A 19,062-nucleotide genomic window follows, 5' to 3' on the forward strand; every position below is an offset into this window, starting at 1 on the left:
TTAAAAGTAAATTAAATAATGTGGCATGCCACAAGCCAAGGCACTCCGCACTCGACTTTTGTCCCCGTGCCTCCTGATTTCGTTTCATTTCACTTACGAGGCGTAAAAACGAAATCAAGGATGAATGCGAGTGGTGGAGGAAGGGAGGAGCAGCAGGCCCTGTTGACTTAACCCTTTGAGAGGCTTGTTTGATTTCTAAGCGTTATGGCCAACTGGCCATAAAGAGACGCCTTGCAACTCGGGGCCATCCCCCAGAGTGTCGTACAATTTGGCAAGAAAGTAAACCATTTGTATGCTCGATATATGCAGAAAGGGGTTGAAGCAAGGCTTAAGCCAAATGCGAATGCGAAATGCGAATGGGAAATACCTTTGGGGGGCAGCAGCAGACACGGGTTTCTCCTTTGGCATAAGCAATTTACAATAAAAAGTAGCCGGCAACCGAGGGGGGGAATGGGCAACAATGTTATTGTGTGCGTGTGAGGGAGTTACTGCCTGGCAAGAAGTGAATCTTTTATTTATGAACTCTGAACTAAAGTTCCAGACTCGCACTCACACTCACACTTGGGTCTGTTGGGGGTTGCAAATACTAAAGGTCGGCACGTAAAAAAGCAAAACTACAAAGGGCACGAAACCAAGTAGAAATAGGCAAAAGACTAAGGAGCAGTACTGCAAATATTCCCAAGGTATTGCAAAAGGGCGGATATGGTTGCCAGAAGCGGGCGTGCTAATACTTTGATATGGAAATTGCTGGAAAAGAGATTGAAACAAGGAAAACAGAAACTCAAAACTGCATAGGTGGAAAGAAAATGAAGCAGCATGTCGGCACCAGAGTTGGAAATTTAATGTGCCTGTTCAAAAATCAAGAAAATACACTTTCCAAACTAAAATAAAATCTGTAAAAGTCGCTAGGCACACACTTTCGCTTCTGTTTGCAGGTCAGCTATTTCCTGCATTTTTGGGCGACCACAGTTAATGAATACATTTTCCCAGGCAATAATTTCGTTTGAACTGCAGTCAAAGTAAATGCTATTTGACTGCTTACTCCGGCCACAAAACCAGCACCGCCACTTTGGTGGTCTGCTCCGCCCCCTTGCCATTGCCCCCCGCCCCACTCCCCCACTCGATCCCCAGTCGAAAGCCCCATCGGAATGACCATTGCATAATTTCACTGCAGTCGGCCGACCAGCCAGCCAGCCAGCCAGCCAACAAACAAACTGACCGCAGAGACAAAACCGCAGGGCAAGACCCGACTAGGCATCAAATTACCGAGGGCAGGAAAAGAGGAAGGAGGAAGGAGGAAGGAGGAAGCGAGGAGGAACAGCTGTTGACGGCGTGAGTCACACAGTAACTTGGCAACTCTGGAAGACCCGGGTTGCATTTGATTAAATGGGAAATCGCCAAGGCAACCGTGTTTAGCCACGCTTCTGGCCGTAATCAGCTGAAATTGCGATTGTTATTGCATACTTGATAACAAGTCAACTGGGGAGTGAGAAAAAGAGTCCGCCTTCAGAAAAAGTTGATTTTACTTATTTACCAGTCAAGAATGTTTATGCTGCCAAAGCTTTTACTTCTCATGGCTTTCATCGTTGCCCTGCTCATTTAATATGAATGAACATTCTGCCGAGGCCTTGACTTTGTTGCGGCCTTAAATTTGCAAAATATTTCCCAGCATATTTTGCAGGCTGGGGGATAATGTTTGCTTACAAATTAAGCATATACATTTATTGAATTATTATTAACTGACGACAATGTTAACAATTTTAATAACAAGGGCTTCAGATTTTTTTTCAAAGAGCATCATTTTTTGTCGCCCGCCGCCACACGCACACGTGTTGCATATGGTTTTTGGTATGTACATATATATGAGTGGCACTCGAATCTCGTGTAATTAATAAAGTTCCAGTATGCAAACATTTGCATCAAAGTGTGTGGCAATCGGAGAGTGCTGAAAACACTCTGGCGGTTTATTAAAATAATTAAGGTAATTACCAGCGGAAATGTAGCGGGGTTGCGCAAAAAATAAAGGACAAAATGCATCATAATAAATGCAATTTATGGTTTGAATTTTATACGATAATCGGTTGGGGGCAATCTGTCCGGGGCATTTTAATTAATTATTTATAAAGAATTTAAGCGCAATAAAGAATCGGAGAACCGGAATTCCATGAAGCAAAGCCACCGACTTTTTCTTACAGTGACACCATGATTATTTGATTTGCTTCGAAGCTCGAATAAATAAAATTAGTTGCTATTTTATTTATGGCTTTTCATAGTTGTGTGTTTATTTCCCAAGCTTTTCCTTTTTCCAGGACACGCATACACATAAAAGCAAAAATAATGTGCCACATCATAAATGCCACAAAAATGGCACGAGCACAGACACACTCCCACACACACACAGAGGCAGACACAGTTTTCCGGGGGAGGTCAGTTAGACACTTAAAGCTGGAACACCCACACCCCCAACCACACTCACACCGACACACACTCACACACACACGCATGCATAGATAACTATGTAATAAAGATGCCCGTTTGTCCTGTGTTTTTTGCTGCCTTTGTTATGGCGAGGCATAACCTCAAAAATGATGAAGCACAACAACAGTCAGTGTTGTTTTTCCTCCTTCTCCGCCTCCTTCCCCACCTCCTTCCGAATTTCCCAACCATTTTCCACCCACTGTGCGTGCGTGCGGTCAGCAAACTTTAATGAATATGTATGAAAATCGCTTGTAGCCATAACTCCTCTGCTTTTCTCATGGATACCCATGAATATTGCCGAACAAGTTGCGCATTGTTGTTGAAAGGAAAATCGATTTTGGGACAGCCTTGGGCTTTTTTCGGAGCATATAACTTCAACACTTGTTGATGTTAATGAGCGGGGGGCATTCGCTTATCCCCCAGTATCACCCAGAAATCCCACATCCTTAAGGACCTCCGCTCTCCTCTTTAACCCTTTAAGGGCTGGGCAAAAAGTGTGGTGTAAAGCTTTGGCCTTGCCCATAGCCATTATCTAGCCGACTCGTTCTCGTTCTCGTTTCTACTCTGCTGTGCGTGCAAAAATCTTTTCCAGCTTTCCCAGCTTTCCCAGCTTTTCATGGCTCTGTTTCCACACTGCATTACATGCAAACAATGTCCAGGACTCGTTTCATTCGCCCCCTTTTCTGCAGCTCCTCTTTTGTGGTTATTTTCTGCAGCAGATTTCATTTCGTTTGCAATCCGACTGGGTTTTTTCGAGTGTTTTTTTCTTTTTGGGGGGTTTTGCTTTGCTTTTTTTGCGGAGACTGTAAAAGTAAATTGTTTTATATCTTTACTTGTGTGTTGTGCATGTGAGTTGTGTTTTTTTTTTTACCACCACCACCACCAACTAAAAGTTGATTTGTGTGTGTGCCTGAGCCATTTCTCACGTGCTTTTTTCTTGCAGCTGCTGCAGCAACATTTATTTAAAATTTCAATTTAATTTAGTTTCGGTTTTAAGTGCACCCACACAGCCACACACAGCCACACAACCAAACGCCCACACGCACACGTTTACATTGCCATATAGGTCAGTGTGGCTCCGCTCAAAAGTAGACTACATTAATTTTTGTTTGGCAACGCGTTTTTTCGTTCTCTTTCTTTCATTGGCCCCGTCTCTTTCGCTCGCTAGCCCTGTTTCGACAGCTTTAGCAAATGGGTTTTTATTCCCCGGTTTATTTTCTTCTATTTCCCACATTTTTCACATGTTTGCATACATTTTTTGATATAGTTTTATAATCTTTATGCATTGCTTGCATTTTTTATACGGCGCGAACATTTTTGCGGCTCAACACTTTTAGCTACCGCGATTTCACCTGCGCTGTATTTTATTTGCCAGCGCTGCCTGGGAATTTATTATCCTCTGGCCTGACTGAGTTGATTAAGTTTTTCGGGTGGGCTAAAATATGTTTATGCTTGTAATTTCTAGGATTGAATTTGGGGACTTTGTTTTTAAATTTGAATCGCCTGCGCTTAAGCGTGTTACGTGACTAACATTTTGGGAAAGCTTCGCCGCAGTGCAATACGAAAGAAATTCCTACGAAGTGCAGCAACTCCGCCTCTTTATCGCATCTCAGCTATCTACCACTGGAAACTCTATTTTTCTTCTGCGGCTTGGAGCCACATAAATCATAAAGGCAAAAGAGCAACATGTTGCAGGCAATGGTTAACGCCTCCTTTAAAGCCTCAAAAGTCTGCAGCTTCCACTGCGGCAAGGCAAAGAGAAAAACTGGTAAAAAGAATAGTTGCCAGAAGGGGACAAGCCGCTGTAATAGTCAAGACAAAGCCACACAACGCGTTCGCAGGGGAAAATCATCGAGTGTGGGCCAGGCCAAGTAATTGAGTCATTGCGGATATCTTTGCACAGGACACCGAAAGAAAAATGTAAGGCAGCTTATGAATCCTTACTTAAAATTCCCTATCCCATACATATGACTAGAAATTAAGAACTGAATAGGAGCTTTCTTCTATTGGTCATCGGACTAAATTCCCCCAACTATGGCTACAATGTTTTAAGTGTACTTACTTCCAAACGAACAGCGACGAGATGAGCACAATCAAGACCAAGAGCAGCGAAAAGACGGCTATCATGGCCGAGGTGGCCAACGACTGACTGCTGTACAGGCTGGCATCCAAGATCTGCAAAGATATAGAGGGGAAACGCTGGTCTTAGTAAAAGTAAGAGTAAGAGCAAAAGTTGAGTGTGAGTAAATCAACGCTCAACTCAAACACAAAGCCATTTTGCATATAAACAAAGGCCCGAAACGCGCGGCCAAAAGGAAAGCCAAGCTGTTGGCAAGGAGGAAAATATTTTCGTAAATATGCCTAACGAAATGCAAACAAAAGCGCAGCGCACGCGACTTGTGACTTGTGCTGTTAACCTTTCGGTTACTTTGGCTTTTCCTCAAACCCAGACCGGCAATGTGGGCGTATTACCTTTTTCGACTATTTTCCTTTTTTGTTTCTTTTGACCAGGCGCAGGAAATTAAGGTCAGCTGGAGCAGGGATAAGGTGGGCAATTTGCCTTTGAATTTATGCTTGGGCATGCAAAAAAGTTGCTAAATAAATAATGAAGTCGGGAATAAATGAGGGAAATCAGTTGATACGGGAAGTGAATAAAGATTGATAAGAACGCAGTGGAAATGGCTTGTCTATGGAAATGAAAGCATGGGATAGGATGGGGCAAAAAGCCAAATTAAATAAGAATGTTAGCAAACATCGAAACGTTTTAAATATTGGATATTTTTCCAAATACATTTCCTAATCTTTCGACCTAAAACATTTGCCTATCGGGTATCCGCCTTCAGTCGTCTCTGTCCCTGTCAAAAAACGATAAGCCGAATGTGAAATATTTGCATTAAGTATTTTTATTTATTTCACATTTTATTTCATTTTCGTTGGGCGTTTGACCCGAGAGTCAGCAGAGACTGGAAAAGGCAAAGTGGAAAGACGGAAAACGAAGAAGTGGGGATAACTCCTCCACAAATGCACCTGTCGTTCGGGTTACAAACACTCACACGGCATAAATCATTCAAAAACACGGAAAATATTTTTTGGCCATGAGACACCGGGTGTGCGAGCGAGAGGGAGTCAAAGAAAGCGAGACAGAGAGCGACGCAGCTTCGCCAAACACAGGAATTGGGGTCAAACTTTGACAGCTGTGCAAATAATTTTGCCAGCGACTGTATGCATGCGTATGTGTGTGTGTACTTAGGCGGCACTCTTTGTTTTCGAATGTAGGTTACTCTTTAATTCGTAATGCATTTTGTGCATTCACTAATTTATTAAAAGCATTTTTCCAACTTTCCGATTTTGATTTATTTGCCCACATCAACACAAACGCAAATGCAAACAAACACACCACGAGTGGCACAGTTTGCGGCAAAATGCGGAAGCACTTGCCACTCATCCACTCACTCACTCAGAAAGCGATTCAAACGCTTATCAGCTGGGCAGCAGTAATTAATCATGCGCTCGCAGCAAATATAAATATTATTCATATTTCATCGGGAGCAACAAATACGGACTCGGATTGAGAGCATAAACAAACAGCATTACAAGAGAGCATTTCCATCTAGCCCCAAGAGATAAGCCATTAAAATATGGAAGCCCAACAGCCGCCTTCTGCCACATGGCGAAATTGTTTAAATTATCGAATATGTGGTGTATTTGGAGAGGAAGAAGGGGGGAAGGGGGATCCCCGAAAGCTGCTCGCATTTGGATCGCTTATCACTGCGGCCAAGCCGAACGCACACAAATAAAAATGAAGAAATTTGTATTTTGAAACCCATTCAGAGACAAATCGACTCCGCAGCGAGGCGAAAACCAAATACAAATAATAATAAATTAAACAATTATGTGTGGCATGTGTGTGCAGTGCAACGCCAAAAGCTGGAAATCTGGCAGGGGCTGCTCAAATGCTCGTAATCAATTTGATTAATGAGACCTGACACGACTGTTTCCCTCAGACTTTTCTCTTTGCCTTCGATCATTTCGATTCATTTGAATGTGGAGCATTGGAGCTTTGGTCGGATCTAATGAATTGCCAAGGGCGGTACGAGCGAACGGAAAAACAAAGATTATTCTAAGGTATTTGTTTAATGTTACAAAGCCTTCGTCGGTACGCATATGCTCCGCCCGATACCCTACCACAAGTCGAGCTTAGCCCTCTTTTTCTGCCACATTCCCAATTGAATTTATAGAAATCACACTTGCGCCACACAATGTTCCTCTGTCGGTGCAAAGAAAATGAAACAATTTCCTTTTGTCTCGCCCTGGCAACATTTCCCGCTTTCATTTCGTACGCTTCACACATTTTCCACTCAACTTTGAACTGCATTGTGTGTGACTGCGACTGCGACTATGACTGCGTGCGTTGATAATCGATAAATCTAAAACACATACATGTGTTGCGAGGAGTTTACCTATTTGTGCTGCCCATTTGCCCATTTTGGGGGCAAACAAACAAATGAGCGAGTGAGTGGAGCTTGTTTCTGGAATCGCGAGGCGGGGGCAATAACTGTATAACTATATAGCTGTATGCATTGCGACAGTTGTCGATTGCCACCGAAACGCTTCCAGCAGCTGCCTCACGGATTAACCCGAAGATAAAATGAAAATACAACCAATACAACAAATATATAAACTACAAAAACACAAGCGGCAAGGTAAACGAGTCGCATTATCGATAACAAGAGAAAGAAGTAGAGTTGCTCGCTGTTTGCCCAGATAAGCAGTGCCACCGGTATGATTGAAGGCTTTCCATCTAGGCCGTTTGTAATAACCACTCACCCCTCGCTCTCCCCTTCAAAAACACACACTGCCTGGCCCCTGGGCATTCCATAAATTAAATTAAATAAAGAAAAGCAGGAAAAAGGAGTAGACATGGCAAGCAAAAGATAACGATAAGAGTTTGAACGATTTATGTCTAGGGAATACGGGGAAAGCCAAACAGTAGGCACTCGGAGAAATAGGTTATTTCAATACACATTCAAAATCAATTTCCTCAACTCATGTTGATAAGTGCTTCTAATTAATTAAGTCCCTAATAAGTGCAATTTCAAAGGCAACAGCGTGCGTTCGTTTCTTTCGGTGCATCCAGAACAACTTGGCCGATAAAATAATTAAGCCCTCCTTCAAGTTGCAGACAACAAAAGCCATTAGTCGGCGGGTTTCGGGTGGGGCGGAATATAAAATTATGGCTTAAAGTTTACACCCACCCGAAAAAATAATAATAATAAAAATAAGAAGCGGGAATAAGGCAAAGTGAGATTAACGCGGCCGAAGCTGGAAAACGTTGTTTACTTTTATGCGTGTGAGCTTTTGTGGGCTGCTGGGTGTGTGTGTGTGTGTGTGTGTGTGTGTGTGTGCGGAAAATGTTTTTCCGGCCTTGTGGCAACTTTTTAATCGTGAAAAATCACCAGGCTCAAGGGCGGCAACCGGCAACCCGCAAACGGCAGGCAGTAGGCAGCAGGCAGCTGGCGGCTTGAGTAGGCCATTAAGTGAAATGTTTGCCTTTGACCTAAATCTTTAAGTGTGCCCAAAGTGCATAAAAAAGCTCGAGCAACATTGTGGGCAGACCGTTTGGCAAGTCATCAAAATCAGTCGTCAAAATGAATTCTGCCACCCATAGCAATGCCATACTGTACATACTCGCACATACTCGTACATACGTAGCTATGGAAAAGTTCTCACCGCTCGTGAAACTTTAAAGTTAACAACTTTTCGCTCGCAAAGTCAACGACTAGCGCGTTTTCATTTTCGTGCCTGATGAGAAAAACACAAAAGTTTTCACCATCAAAACACGACAAAAGGAAAAGCCAGCAACAAGCACGTGCCACTTGCAGGATGAAAACTATTTTGCAACAGCAACAGCAACAAAGGCCAGAACTTGGCTGCTTTGATAACATGGCAAAAGTTTTTCGAACATGCGATGCATGTGTGGATGGCGCCTTTGCGTTCTATTTCTTTTCCCCCCTCACCTGTTTTTTTTTAGCACCCCCGCACCAACTTCGATTTCGTTGCACGTGCATATCGGGAATCGACCTGGTGGATATCCCCTCCCCCGTTGGAGCTCCTTGAAACCCCCGGGGTTTTTGTAACCACTTGGCAGCGCAATTGTTTGGAAACAGCTCGTGATTGAGCCCCATTCCCATAAGATGTTCGGGGGGTGTAATGAGTTGCGAAACTTGTTGGGCCGCTGTGGCTGAGATGGCGCTAGATGGCGATAATGGATAATGGGGTAGTGGAAAAGTGCAGCGGAAAATGGCAGAGGCAGTCAGGTTACTTGGAGCTCAACAAGAAGATGGGGGGGAAATCATCGGTATTACAAATTAAATGTAAACGTAAACTTGCGTAAGGCAGCTTCTTCAGGTTTAAAGGCCATACTCTCTTGCCATATGAAAATCTTACTTATTCGAGCAAAAGTTGCCTTCATATTTTTTGAACAGGACATCTATCCGCACATGAAAATTCAATTTTTGAGCACACAAATATTTTTCATTCAGCTCCCTTTCTCTGCCTGATTCTTGCGACTGTCTGCAGCTGTGTCTGGCTACGTCAACTGTAAACAACATCAACACTAAACAGCAGCAGCAACAGCAACAACAACGGCCTTGTCATTCCATGCCAACACCACCCACTTGGCCACCCACTCACCCAGCCACCCACTCGTCGGAAACCAAAAGCCAAAGCGCCCAAAAGCAGACTACAACAAAAGCCAAAGGCAACAGAATTTAGCTATATATAGACGAAGAAGTAGCTGAGGAATTCCGCATTCTCACGACATTTGATATCAATGTCATGCTATTTGCTACACACCAAGTCTGGATGTCCTTCGGCCCCCGAAATACCCTCCTTTGTCATCATCTTCAGCAGTTCCTCGTCTGCTTAAAGGCGAGCTTCAAATACATACTCTCGTACGTTTGTATGTACATACATATATTGCGACGAGGAAGAAGGAAGCGAAAGCTGGAAAAAGGATTATTTGCTGCCACGCCCATTGGAGCAAATCAGAAGCTGCTTGTCAAGTATTTTTGCTCCTTAGCTCGCTCACACACCCGCACACCCACACACCCACACACCCGCACACTCTTGGTGGAAATTTAATTTCGCATGTCTGGCGAGGATGCCACTTCCGCTTGCCTTTTAAAGGTTTTTCCTCGCCTCCTTGGATTTTTTCAAGCTTTCCTCTCTCGCCTTTTTCCTTCGCTTTTCCTTCTGCCAGTTGACAATTACACACACATGCACAGGCACACACGCACACTCCCAAATTGGCACAATTCCCGATAAACTTATCAATTTGATGGGCGACAGAGCTTTCCGCCATTGAATTTTATTCGTCAACGCTAATCCATTAAATTGATTCGGTTGCTCAAATTGATTTTAAGCTGATTTCGTCGAGATTTTAATGTGTTTACCTGCGACTTATGCGGAATTGCAATTCCCCATTGATCTAAACGCTTATTACCCACATACACCCAAATCCATAACAATATTCTGGCTGAATTTTGGATAGGATTCCAGATAGACGAGGGCCGTGAGATACACTTTCTGACATAAACTGCATGTTAGCATTAACATTTGATTTGTCAGCATAAATCAACGGCGACAGCCTCAAGTGCCCACACACAGAAAATACGCTAAGATGACGGGGACCACACACAGATCCGCTTTATATGGATACATTTTTCCCCATTTTGGGTGCCTTTCGTTTTGGGTTATATTTATTTAAATTTATCATGTTGAGAATTAAGTGGAAAAGTGAAAAACACTTGGAGTTGAAAGATTTGGGGGTTGGAGTCACTGTTTTTTCCACTTTTGGAGCACGTGAAATTTTATCAATGACCGTTGCGGTGTTGATATGTGGAATTTGATCTTTGTTTTACCAGAAGTTTACCCCCAGCCATCGTCATCGTCATCATCATCAGTGCCTAAACAAACACTTGCCCCAGATTAGACGAGTGCCACAGTGCCGAGTTACAGTTTTTCCACATGGAAAATTATCTATCTGGCCGTTTTCGGGCTGAGGCCAGAAATGATATAGAAATATCTATTCTGTTTTTTGCCTTTGTAACCGCTGACAACCTTTTAAAGTTGAGGGTTGATTTCGGGCCATATGTTGCCGACGACTGGCGGCCGAAAAATGCTTCTTGTTGTCCTTTTTGTGTGTGGCTGCCGTTTAACTTTTCATTGTTATTGTAATTTCCACTGTAACTGTTACTGTTACTGGCCTTCCACAGTCCAAGGGGATGGCCAGCATCGTCGGCATCGTCCTTCTTCGTCCTTATAATGATGGGGGCAGCAACAACACGCCAAGGCGCAACAGCTGTTGTCCCGGCAACTGGAGGCCAAAAGGACTTGAAACGAAAAGAAATTTGTTTCACTTTGCTTTAAAGTGATTCCTTGCGGTTCCTGCCGGCCCCCGAATTGTGGGCTACGTGTGTTCGAGTGGGCGTGGCATGTTGGCAATTTTTCATCGAGTCCTTTTTTGTGCTCTCGTGTGGCAGACTTAAAGTCTAATGGCCTTAAAGAGGTCAACGAGCTTGGAAGGCCAAACACTAGTATTTCATATAAATCTAATGCTTACATATGATTTGAAATAACACAAGCACTTCAGGGGCTTCAGGGGTTTAGTTAACAGCGAAAATAATACGTATAACCATTTGTAATACAGCAATTATCCTCTTAGCACACAAATCGAACAGATTTTCGATCAGGTGGCATCAAATTTGCTTCAATAAATCAAATCGCATCCTTCGCCGTGGCCGGGCATTTCGAGTGTCTACTCAACTGCTAACATTTATTTTCAGCTCTACCAGCTCATAATCAACTCCCCCGGCCACGCCCACTGCCACTACCCACCACTTGAAGAGCGACAAGAAGGCTTTTGTTATTGTAATATGCATACAGCACATAATTCAATAAGGCAACATACAATTCTGACACCTCTCACAAAAAGCCAAATCACTTGCAACTCGTTTCGGGATGCGGAAAATCTACGGACAGGGGAAAATCTCAACAGCTGTGCCAAAATGCAGGCCTCATTATGGCACTGCGGAGGGGGTTGGGTTAGATGGGTTGGTTTGGTTTGGGTTGCATAATCATCCACCAGTGGGGTGGGGTTGGAAAATCCCATTTGCAACGCCCTCAAAATTATAATCAGCCTAAGTTGCACTGGGGAAGAAAATGTCAACGGAGGTCGGGAATGAAAACTCTGCGGATTAGCACGCAGTATATTTGAATAAGTAATGTTTTCGCTTCAACTAATTCAGATAGCAAGAGATTGGCAAACACTTGATAAGGTGTCTCTCATACTAGGGAATATTATGCTAATAATATATTTGATAGATTTTCCGACTTACCGGCATTGCCTGGCAGACGTCGCTCTCCCACTGCTGCTGGGCCAGCTGCTCCTCGTTGCAGTCCTGTGGCACCACCGTGAACTCGGCCAGCGCCGGCGGCCTGGGGGGCGGTGGGATGAGGAACTGGGGCGGTGGGGCAAGGGGCGTGCCCGAGCAATCGTCGCAGTCGAACATGAAGAGCTCTGCTTCGGACAGTTCCATCATATCCAGCATTTTCCACATTGGGTACGTGTGATTTCGGCTGGACGGGGTGTGGTATAGGTGGTATACCTCCTCGATCGTCGGGGTTGCGGGGGATTATCTATATAGGGAGTTTCCCGGTTCGGTTGCGAGTCGCTTTGAAGTTTTTGGGTGCGTGTCAAATTCGCTGCCCGATCGCTGTCATCTGGACAGCCTTCATCGGCGGCCTTGTAGCTGAAAAGAGGAAAAGAGGGAGAAAAGGACTCTGGTTAGTTGAAAAGTACTCAGCATGTGGCCTTGTCTCCTCTTGTGTGCTAATTATCTCACACATGGATGTCCTGGCACGTAACAATTGCCGGGTTTTCTATCTTTAATTGGCCTTATCCTGCCCATCTCCCCGCGAACACGGCTGTAAGCCAATGCAAACTGGGGAATAAAATCAAATGAAACAAGGCCTGCCACCTAACCACCCCCTGGCACCTCCACCACCACCCCCTTTGTGGCCAAATGTTAATTTTTATTGATTTTCCTTAATGCGTTTCCGTTTTTTGCTATTTATTTTTATTTACTTTGCTCGCCAGCTCCGCTATATTTATCCCTTTGCACCCCGATTTCCGTCGACTCACTGGCAATTGTTTTACCCCAGGTTTTTGCAGCGTGTGTGCTGCGTGTTTTCTATTTTCAATACTTCTATTATTATTATCCTTTCTTTTTTTGGCTGCGGTTGTGTTTTTTCTTCACACATATGCTGACAAAATAATTGAGAAAAAACGGTTGACTTGGTGAAACCTTTTTCGGCGTTAAGGTTTCGGGGTTCAATTGAGTTAGGACGGATGATTGATGGTCCTGCGTGGCAATCCGATATATTATGAGGCGCAGTAGGTAGATACACACACAGTTGCAGATACAGCTACAGATACATGAGTGGATGGGGTGGGGGTTTGATCGAAACTCCAACACTGGGCTGCTGTTTGTGGGACTTGTCTCGCAGCTCAGCTGCACTGACAGCCCAAGAATTCCCCATCTGTTGTGTGGGGTAGTCCAAGTCCAAGGTTGGCATTGTGATTCCGAATCCAATTCCAATTCCGATTCCGTATCCGAATCCCGAAGCCGACTCTGAATCTCGTTCTGATGCTGAGGCTGAATCTTATTCTCATTCCCATTCCCATTCCCAACATATGTTGCCAGTTGGCTTCGTTTAATTAGCTGACAGTTCTGGAGAGGAACGGCGAAGAGAGTCTCGATTCGAGGCACTGCAGCCTGATAAGATCTCCACAAAAAATGTATATGTGTGTGTATACACCAGTATCTGTATCTGTGCCTGTATCTGTGTGTGTTGTCTTGCAATCAAATGTAAGCCGCTGTTGACATTGGAGATTAAAAGATATTAAAAACGAAGACGACAACGGCCCGAAGCGGCAGGAAACGGGAGGAGAACGGCGGAGGACGGCGGAGGAGCTCTTGGATATAAACACAATGACAAACAGACAGTCCGACGGACACACAAAACATGTCAAAGATGAAATGTTGTAAAGAAAATTGAATTGAATTGAAGTCCGGCGCAGAGCAAACTAATAAATAACAAAAGAAATCAGACGAAAATAAAAGTAAAATCCAAATAAAAACGGGAAAAGAAATCTCCAAAGACAAGATTGAATTTCAAGAAAATGTGCGCTCACCAAACTTAAAGCTTTAGTTACGGCGGCCGGGCTCTCTTGAAAATCGATTGAATTGTCTGGTCTGGGTGATTAACTTGAGCAGACAAAAACTTAAAAAAAAAAACACCAACGGCCGAGAATAATGAAATAAATCGTGTTGAAAAAGAGCCAAGTTGAGCAGAGGGAGTCCCGAGAAAACCCAAACGCAAGACAGACAGTCAACGAAATCGATTTGTTTTGAGATTAAGTCGACTGCTTGTATCCCGTCCCATTCCATGCTACCCCATGCCTACGGATGGTCCCTATTCCAATCCCGAGTCCTCTTCCCTTTCGGCCAAGAAACGGACTTAAGTGAAGCGTAAAACGGAAATGTTATGGACAGGCTCAAAAGGAAGCGTAATGGAAATCAAAGTCCTAACCGAATCAGGTGCAGGAGCTCGGGGGGCAATTAGCGTGGGCAACTCGTTTCGATAAGAACGAATGGATCCCGAATCAGAGGCTGGGGCAAAAGCACTTTGATAATTGTCTTAAAGCCGGGCCCGGGCCCACTCGGATAATTGCCTTAAAGCTGGCCATACTTAGAGGACAGCTGTCTCTGGCATCGAATCGAATCGACTCGGGATAATGAATCCCCTGCCCCGCCGATCATAACTCAAACACTTCAAGCCCAATTAAAGGGTTTTCCATTTCTCCCCCAAAAGAATTGCCATTTCACCCAGCTTCTTCCCACTTTCACTTTCCGCACTTTCAACTCGCAGTTGATTTATTCCGGGAGAACTTCTTCCAGTACTTGACAAAGACAATTGCGGTTCAAGTACAAGAACAGCTGGAACAGCTCCGACATATACTCTTGCACTTTCATAATTGAATTGTTTGATTGGGGAATTGTTAAAAAAGAAAGAGAGAATGGAAAATAAGTAAAATTAGATGGACACAGCCCAAAAGTCAGGCCTCATATCGGGGTTGCTATGGCTCAATTGCAATTGGGTTCGTGTCGGTCAGGTAAGGGAAACGCATTTATTAGCTGCCATGATAAATGTTCTCCGGCATTGGCGACAGGCCTTCGGATTCGAGGCAAAGGATCTCCGTACGAAATCCGTAACTTCTGTAGGGTATGGGTATATGTGTATACGTTTCCCTCACAACTTTTTTGACCGCCAGTCTATGTGTAATTTTAATTCGTTTTGGGTCGCACAGAGGAAATTGATATGGGTGCGTCGTCGCTGTCTGGGCCATGGAAAACCTGGCTCAGGTAAGAATTTGTATCTCCGTTCTCTCTGTCACACTCGTTCTCGTTCTACTTTTCTACTTTTTTTGTGGCTCGCATATTGAGACATTATAGACATTATAGTTAGGGCACTGATATCGCAGCTCGCAGCGGGGGATTGTCGGATCCGTAAGTGGAACAAATGTGGCAGACAGTTGGAATTATCCTCAGGAATAATGGTTGCAAAATCTCTGAGGGTTTATGTGATTCAGATAAGTACTATCTAGCTGGCACTTGATACTGTAATTATTTCGAAAGTATTCCAAATTTAATTACTCTTTTTATCAGTGGACTATATAGTTGTGTAGTAAAAGTCCCTATTTCCTTTGATTTTAAACTACATTAAAGCCGGTTTTTCCTAGTTTTTCATCTTTAATCTGGGGAAATGCCGCAGGGCCTGGCCACACGCACAAATTACTGAGATCTGGGCCCGGTTGTAGCCCCTCAGTTGTGATTTAGCCAACCTACGGCAACTTTTGACTTAGTTTACATATCATTTATTATTTGCGAGGGCCAGGGTCCCGAGCTGCCTTGTTTTCCTCTAGGTGCGAGTGCTCTACTAACCAAACAGAACTTGCCACGCCCCCGAGGCGTTGGGCGAGAAAAAAGCGAGGGCAGGAAAACTTTTAAATAAAGCAAAGATTGGAGGGCAATAGGAGAGGCAAGATGACGGCATGTCACATCAATGTCACTCAGCATTAAGGCTGAAGGAGAAGTGGGAGAGAGGGATGTGGTCGGAGTGGGGGAAATTCATGTCCTGCGAGCACTGCGATAAAGTTCTTTTTTTTGTTATTCGAGCTCGCCTCCTTTTTGCCAGTTCTCTTCGGCCGCCGGGCAGCTGAGCGTGAAAAACAGCCTCCTGAATTTTCCCCGGCTTTTCTGCGCTTTCCTCTGCTTTCCTCTGTTTTCCTCTGCTTGGCTGGACTTTGCTGCCGCGATAAATTTACAAGCGTATAACAAATATTTTGCTTTGTGTTTACAATTTACAATTTCTTACTGCTTAATATTCCTGCGCCAATGTTTTGTTTCTGTCCGCCATATAGCGACTTATTTGCATAAGATACTTTCCGTTTGAGGTCTGAGCGGAGTTTACCTTGTAAGTAGCTTAGAAATTGCCATAAGTAGCGCTATTCAATGAACTAAGTTCTTTGATGCAGCCTCGCCGCAGAAAGCAAATAAGATATTTTTAGCCACTGTTGTTCGCACTCAAATATTCATCACTGGTACAGCGAGTTAAAAAACCTATACCTATACCTATACTTCTTTCTGTGCACTAGAGCAGAAGACACTTTTACTGAAATTTATGTTTCAGCTACGGTGGAAAGTCAGTTGGCTTATAAATTTCAGGCGGCACACGCTTGGCATACTAATTGCTTTTGTGGCGAGGGATTTCATTCGAAAAAAGGCTAAACAGCAAGCGGAAATCCTGTGAAAAAGGGCCGACATGTGTACAACTCAATTCCGAATTAAAATTCAATTTGCCAAACAGGTAGAATGCTTCCCATTCACATGATTCACATGATTCACACGACTCCAACCGATTGAGATTCTGGACTCAGAGTTCAGAGCCATTGTGACCGAAGTTGACCAAGCAGTTCACTTGTCCGGGGACTTTTCGACCTACCCACGCCACTCCAGATCGAGTTGTTATTATTATTTATATCCATGGCGGCCACGATTCCCGTTTAACAACTCATTTAAGACCAGATCTTATCGCGATCCTTCGTACATCTTCTTGTCCGACTCCCCCCACTCCCCAACGAGGCATAAATTTTATTTTGCGTGAATTTATGAGTTACGCCGTCGACAGGCGGGGGATACTTGGATACTTTACTTATTTACCAAAGGATTTACACGCCGCAGAATCGGGCATAATAATCAAATAACGAAATAATGAACTTCGACTGGCTGCACTTGTTGCGCGCTTGCTAATAATTTAAACAAATTTACAGAATGGAACATGGAAGAACACAGCGCTCGAGAATGCAGGTAAACAAAGGTGTCGCCTCAACTAGTATTTGGTTATAATTAAAGGTCCCTCTCGGTCTTTTCTCCTCTTTATTTTCCCGGCTCTTTGGCGGCTGCTTCGCTTTGAAGAACGGAAGAAGCCGCAGCCCCAGCGAAACCCAGAGATGATTTGTTTACATTCTCTTGGAGCCACATGGGTCGCCACAAGAGTTCTGGGCTCCATGGCACAACTGATGCCACAACTTATGGCACAACTGATAGCTGGCACGGCTATCTGCTGTTTCCACAAAACTCACTCATCACTCGGCTGTAATTTTATATGGATAAACAACATATCTGTTTGCTAGACACATCGCACACTTTCGGGGAATTTTGTTTGGAATCGAATCAAATCGAATCGAATCGGATCGGATGGGATATAATCCTTCACTTGCTTATTTGAATAATTCCCCCAACTTCCTCCCATAAATCTCACTTTTTACGGCCTCACTCCTCCGGAATGGGTTTTCTGTGCGTTTCAATTAGTCACCACACTCCACTCCGAGGATTAGAAAACCGAACTCTAAACATATTTTAATGTTGTAATTTCCGAATCAAAGGGAAATTCCGTTGATCTGCGCTAAGAAGATTGTCACTCGCCTACAGAAGCTCAGGGGCTCAACCCAAATCGCCAACTAATCCGCTGCGTAAAAGTTTTCAATTTCTCTGCGGCATATCCAGGTTTGATTTCCCATTTTCCAATTCCAATTCCCATTTCCCTGCCCACTTACCCGCTTTTCTGCTTTTATAGTCCAACGGATATTTGTCAAGTGGTTTGATAAACTGTTTCTGCTTGTCTTTTGCTAGCTAATCGAATCGGTTTCAAGCCAATTATTAATCCAATGTATTGCCTGGCGAATTTCGCTTTGATTTTTGACAACTTTTGGAGTATCACTCAACACAGAATATTTGTGGTATTATATTTATTACAATTTGTTTGCACGGCGCGCGTATCGTTTGCTAGTAATTTGTGATTATTATATTCGCTGGTATTTATTTTCGTTTTCAGTAATCCACTAGTGATTCACATATCTTGAAAAAAGTCTCGTATTCCGTTCAGAGTTTTCTTTTCGATTCTGGTGGCAACACGCGAGACACTCACGTCCGTTTACTGCGACGTCGAGTCAAAAACTGAATTCCAAATTCGTTTCGAGTGACTGACGACGGCCGCTACATCTGCAACATCTGCAGCGGCAGCAGCACGACAGCAACATCGACTTCGGCTGCCGAATGGAGAGAGAGTTCGTGGAAATGAACTTTCCCGAGAGAGGATGAACTCTTGGGCACTCGGGCTCATTCTAATCGGCATTTTCGCACATTTTCGTTGCAGTTGCCATTCGCTGGCGCTGGAAAATTGTTCATGTTGCTGCCGACACCGATGAAAAACATAAATAAATGTACTCCAAAAATTGCTTACCTATTTTTTTATTTAATTACCTCTGCTGAGCTCGGTTATTTCCACCCAAGGAATGCCTAATATTTGTTTACCTTGCATTATACTTTAAACCTGTCATTGAACTCGTGCTTTTGCCAAAAGATACACAAATCACACAGCCATCATGAAGAATTTTTTTAATTTCTTATTCATTCTAATTTAATGTAGGTGTTACACAAAAGAACATTTAAGTGTCATGGACACACTTGTTTACTATTGCTATTTGTTCTTGTTTTATTTATCTAGCAAGCCCATTAAGGTGTTTTATGGAAAGTTTTGAGAAATAGGTAGTTCCTTAGCTGTGATAATGTGACACTCGATAACGCGATGAACATCATAATCGTATTTGAGAAAAGCCAAACCCATTATAAAAATGTGAATAATAATGACTCAACTTCCTTACATGTTGCTTAAATTTGGAGATAAAATTCTTTAGTTGTTTTCCTCAAAACATAAAAACACAAAAATTAAAAAGGAGTCATGCGATAATAAGTATGACTCTTGATTGAAAACAGATTTAGCATTTGGCTTTCGAATAATAAGCTCGTTAAATTACTCCACTAAGCGTATCAATTACTGCACCTGCCCATTAAAAATGCATCATTCGAGAGTGTCCCAAAGAAACTAAATTATACCTTA

General features: G+C 43.4%; 1 protein-coding gene across 2 annotated transcripts in view; it reads right to left on the reverse strand.

Annotated features, from left to right (window-relative positions):
- The window catches only part of LOC122620106 (lateral signaling target protein 2 homolog), a 34,156-nt gene that overhangs the window by 4,587 nt on the left and 10,507 nt on the right, over positions 1-19,062 (reverse strand). The window contains exons 1-3 of one of the 2 annotated variants that reach the window (XM_043797412.1): positions 17,720-18,081; positions 11,877-12,290; positions 4,541-4,653 (exon numbers count right to left, since the gene is read on the reverse strand). In XM_043797412.1, the coding sequence (XP_043653347.1) occupies positions 4,541-4,653; positions 11,877-12,098 (335 nt within the window). In that variant the 5' untranslated portion in view covers positions 12,099-12,290; positions 17,720-18,081. Of the gene's footprint in view, positions 1-4,540; positions 4,654-11,876; positions 12,291-17,719; positions 18,082-19,062 lie in introns of those variants that run through there. The other variant, XM_043797413.1, reaches the window with a different exon arrangement.

The sequence above is a fragment of the Drosophila teissieri genome, chromosome 3R (assembly GCF_016746235.2).
Source record: "Drosophila teissieri strain GT53w chromosome 3R, Prin_Dtei_1.1, whole genome shotgun sequence".
Classification (NCBI taxonomy): Eukaryota; Metazoa; Arthropoda; class Insecta; order Diptera; family Drosophilidae; genus Drosophila; species Drosophila teissieri.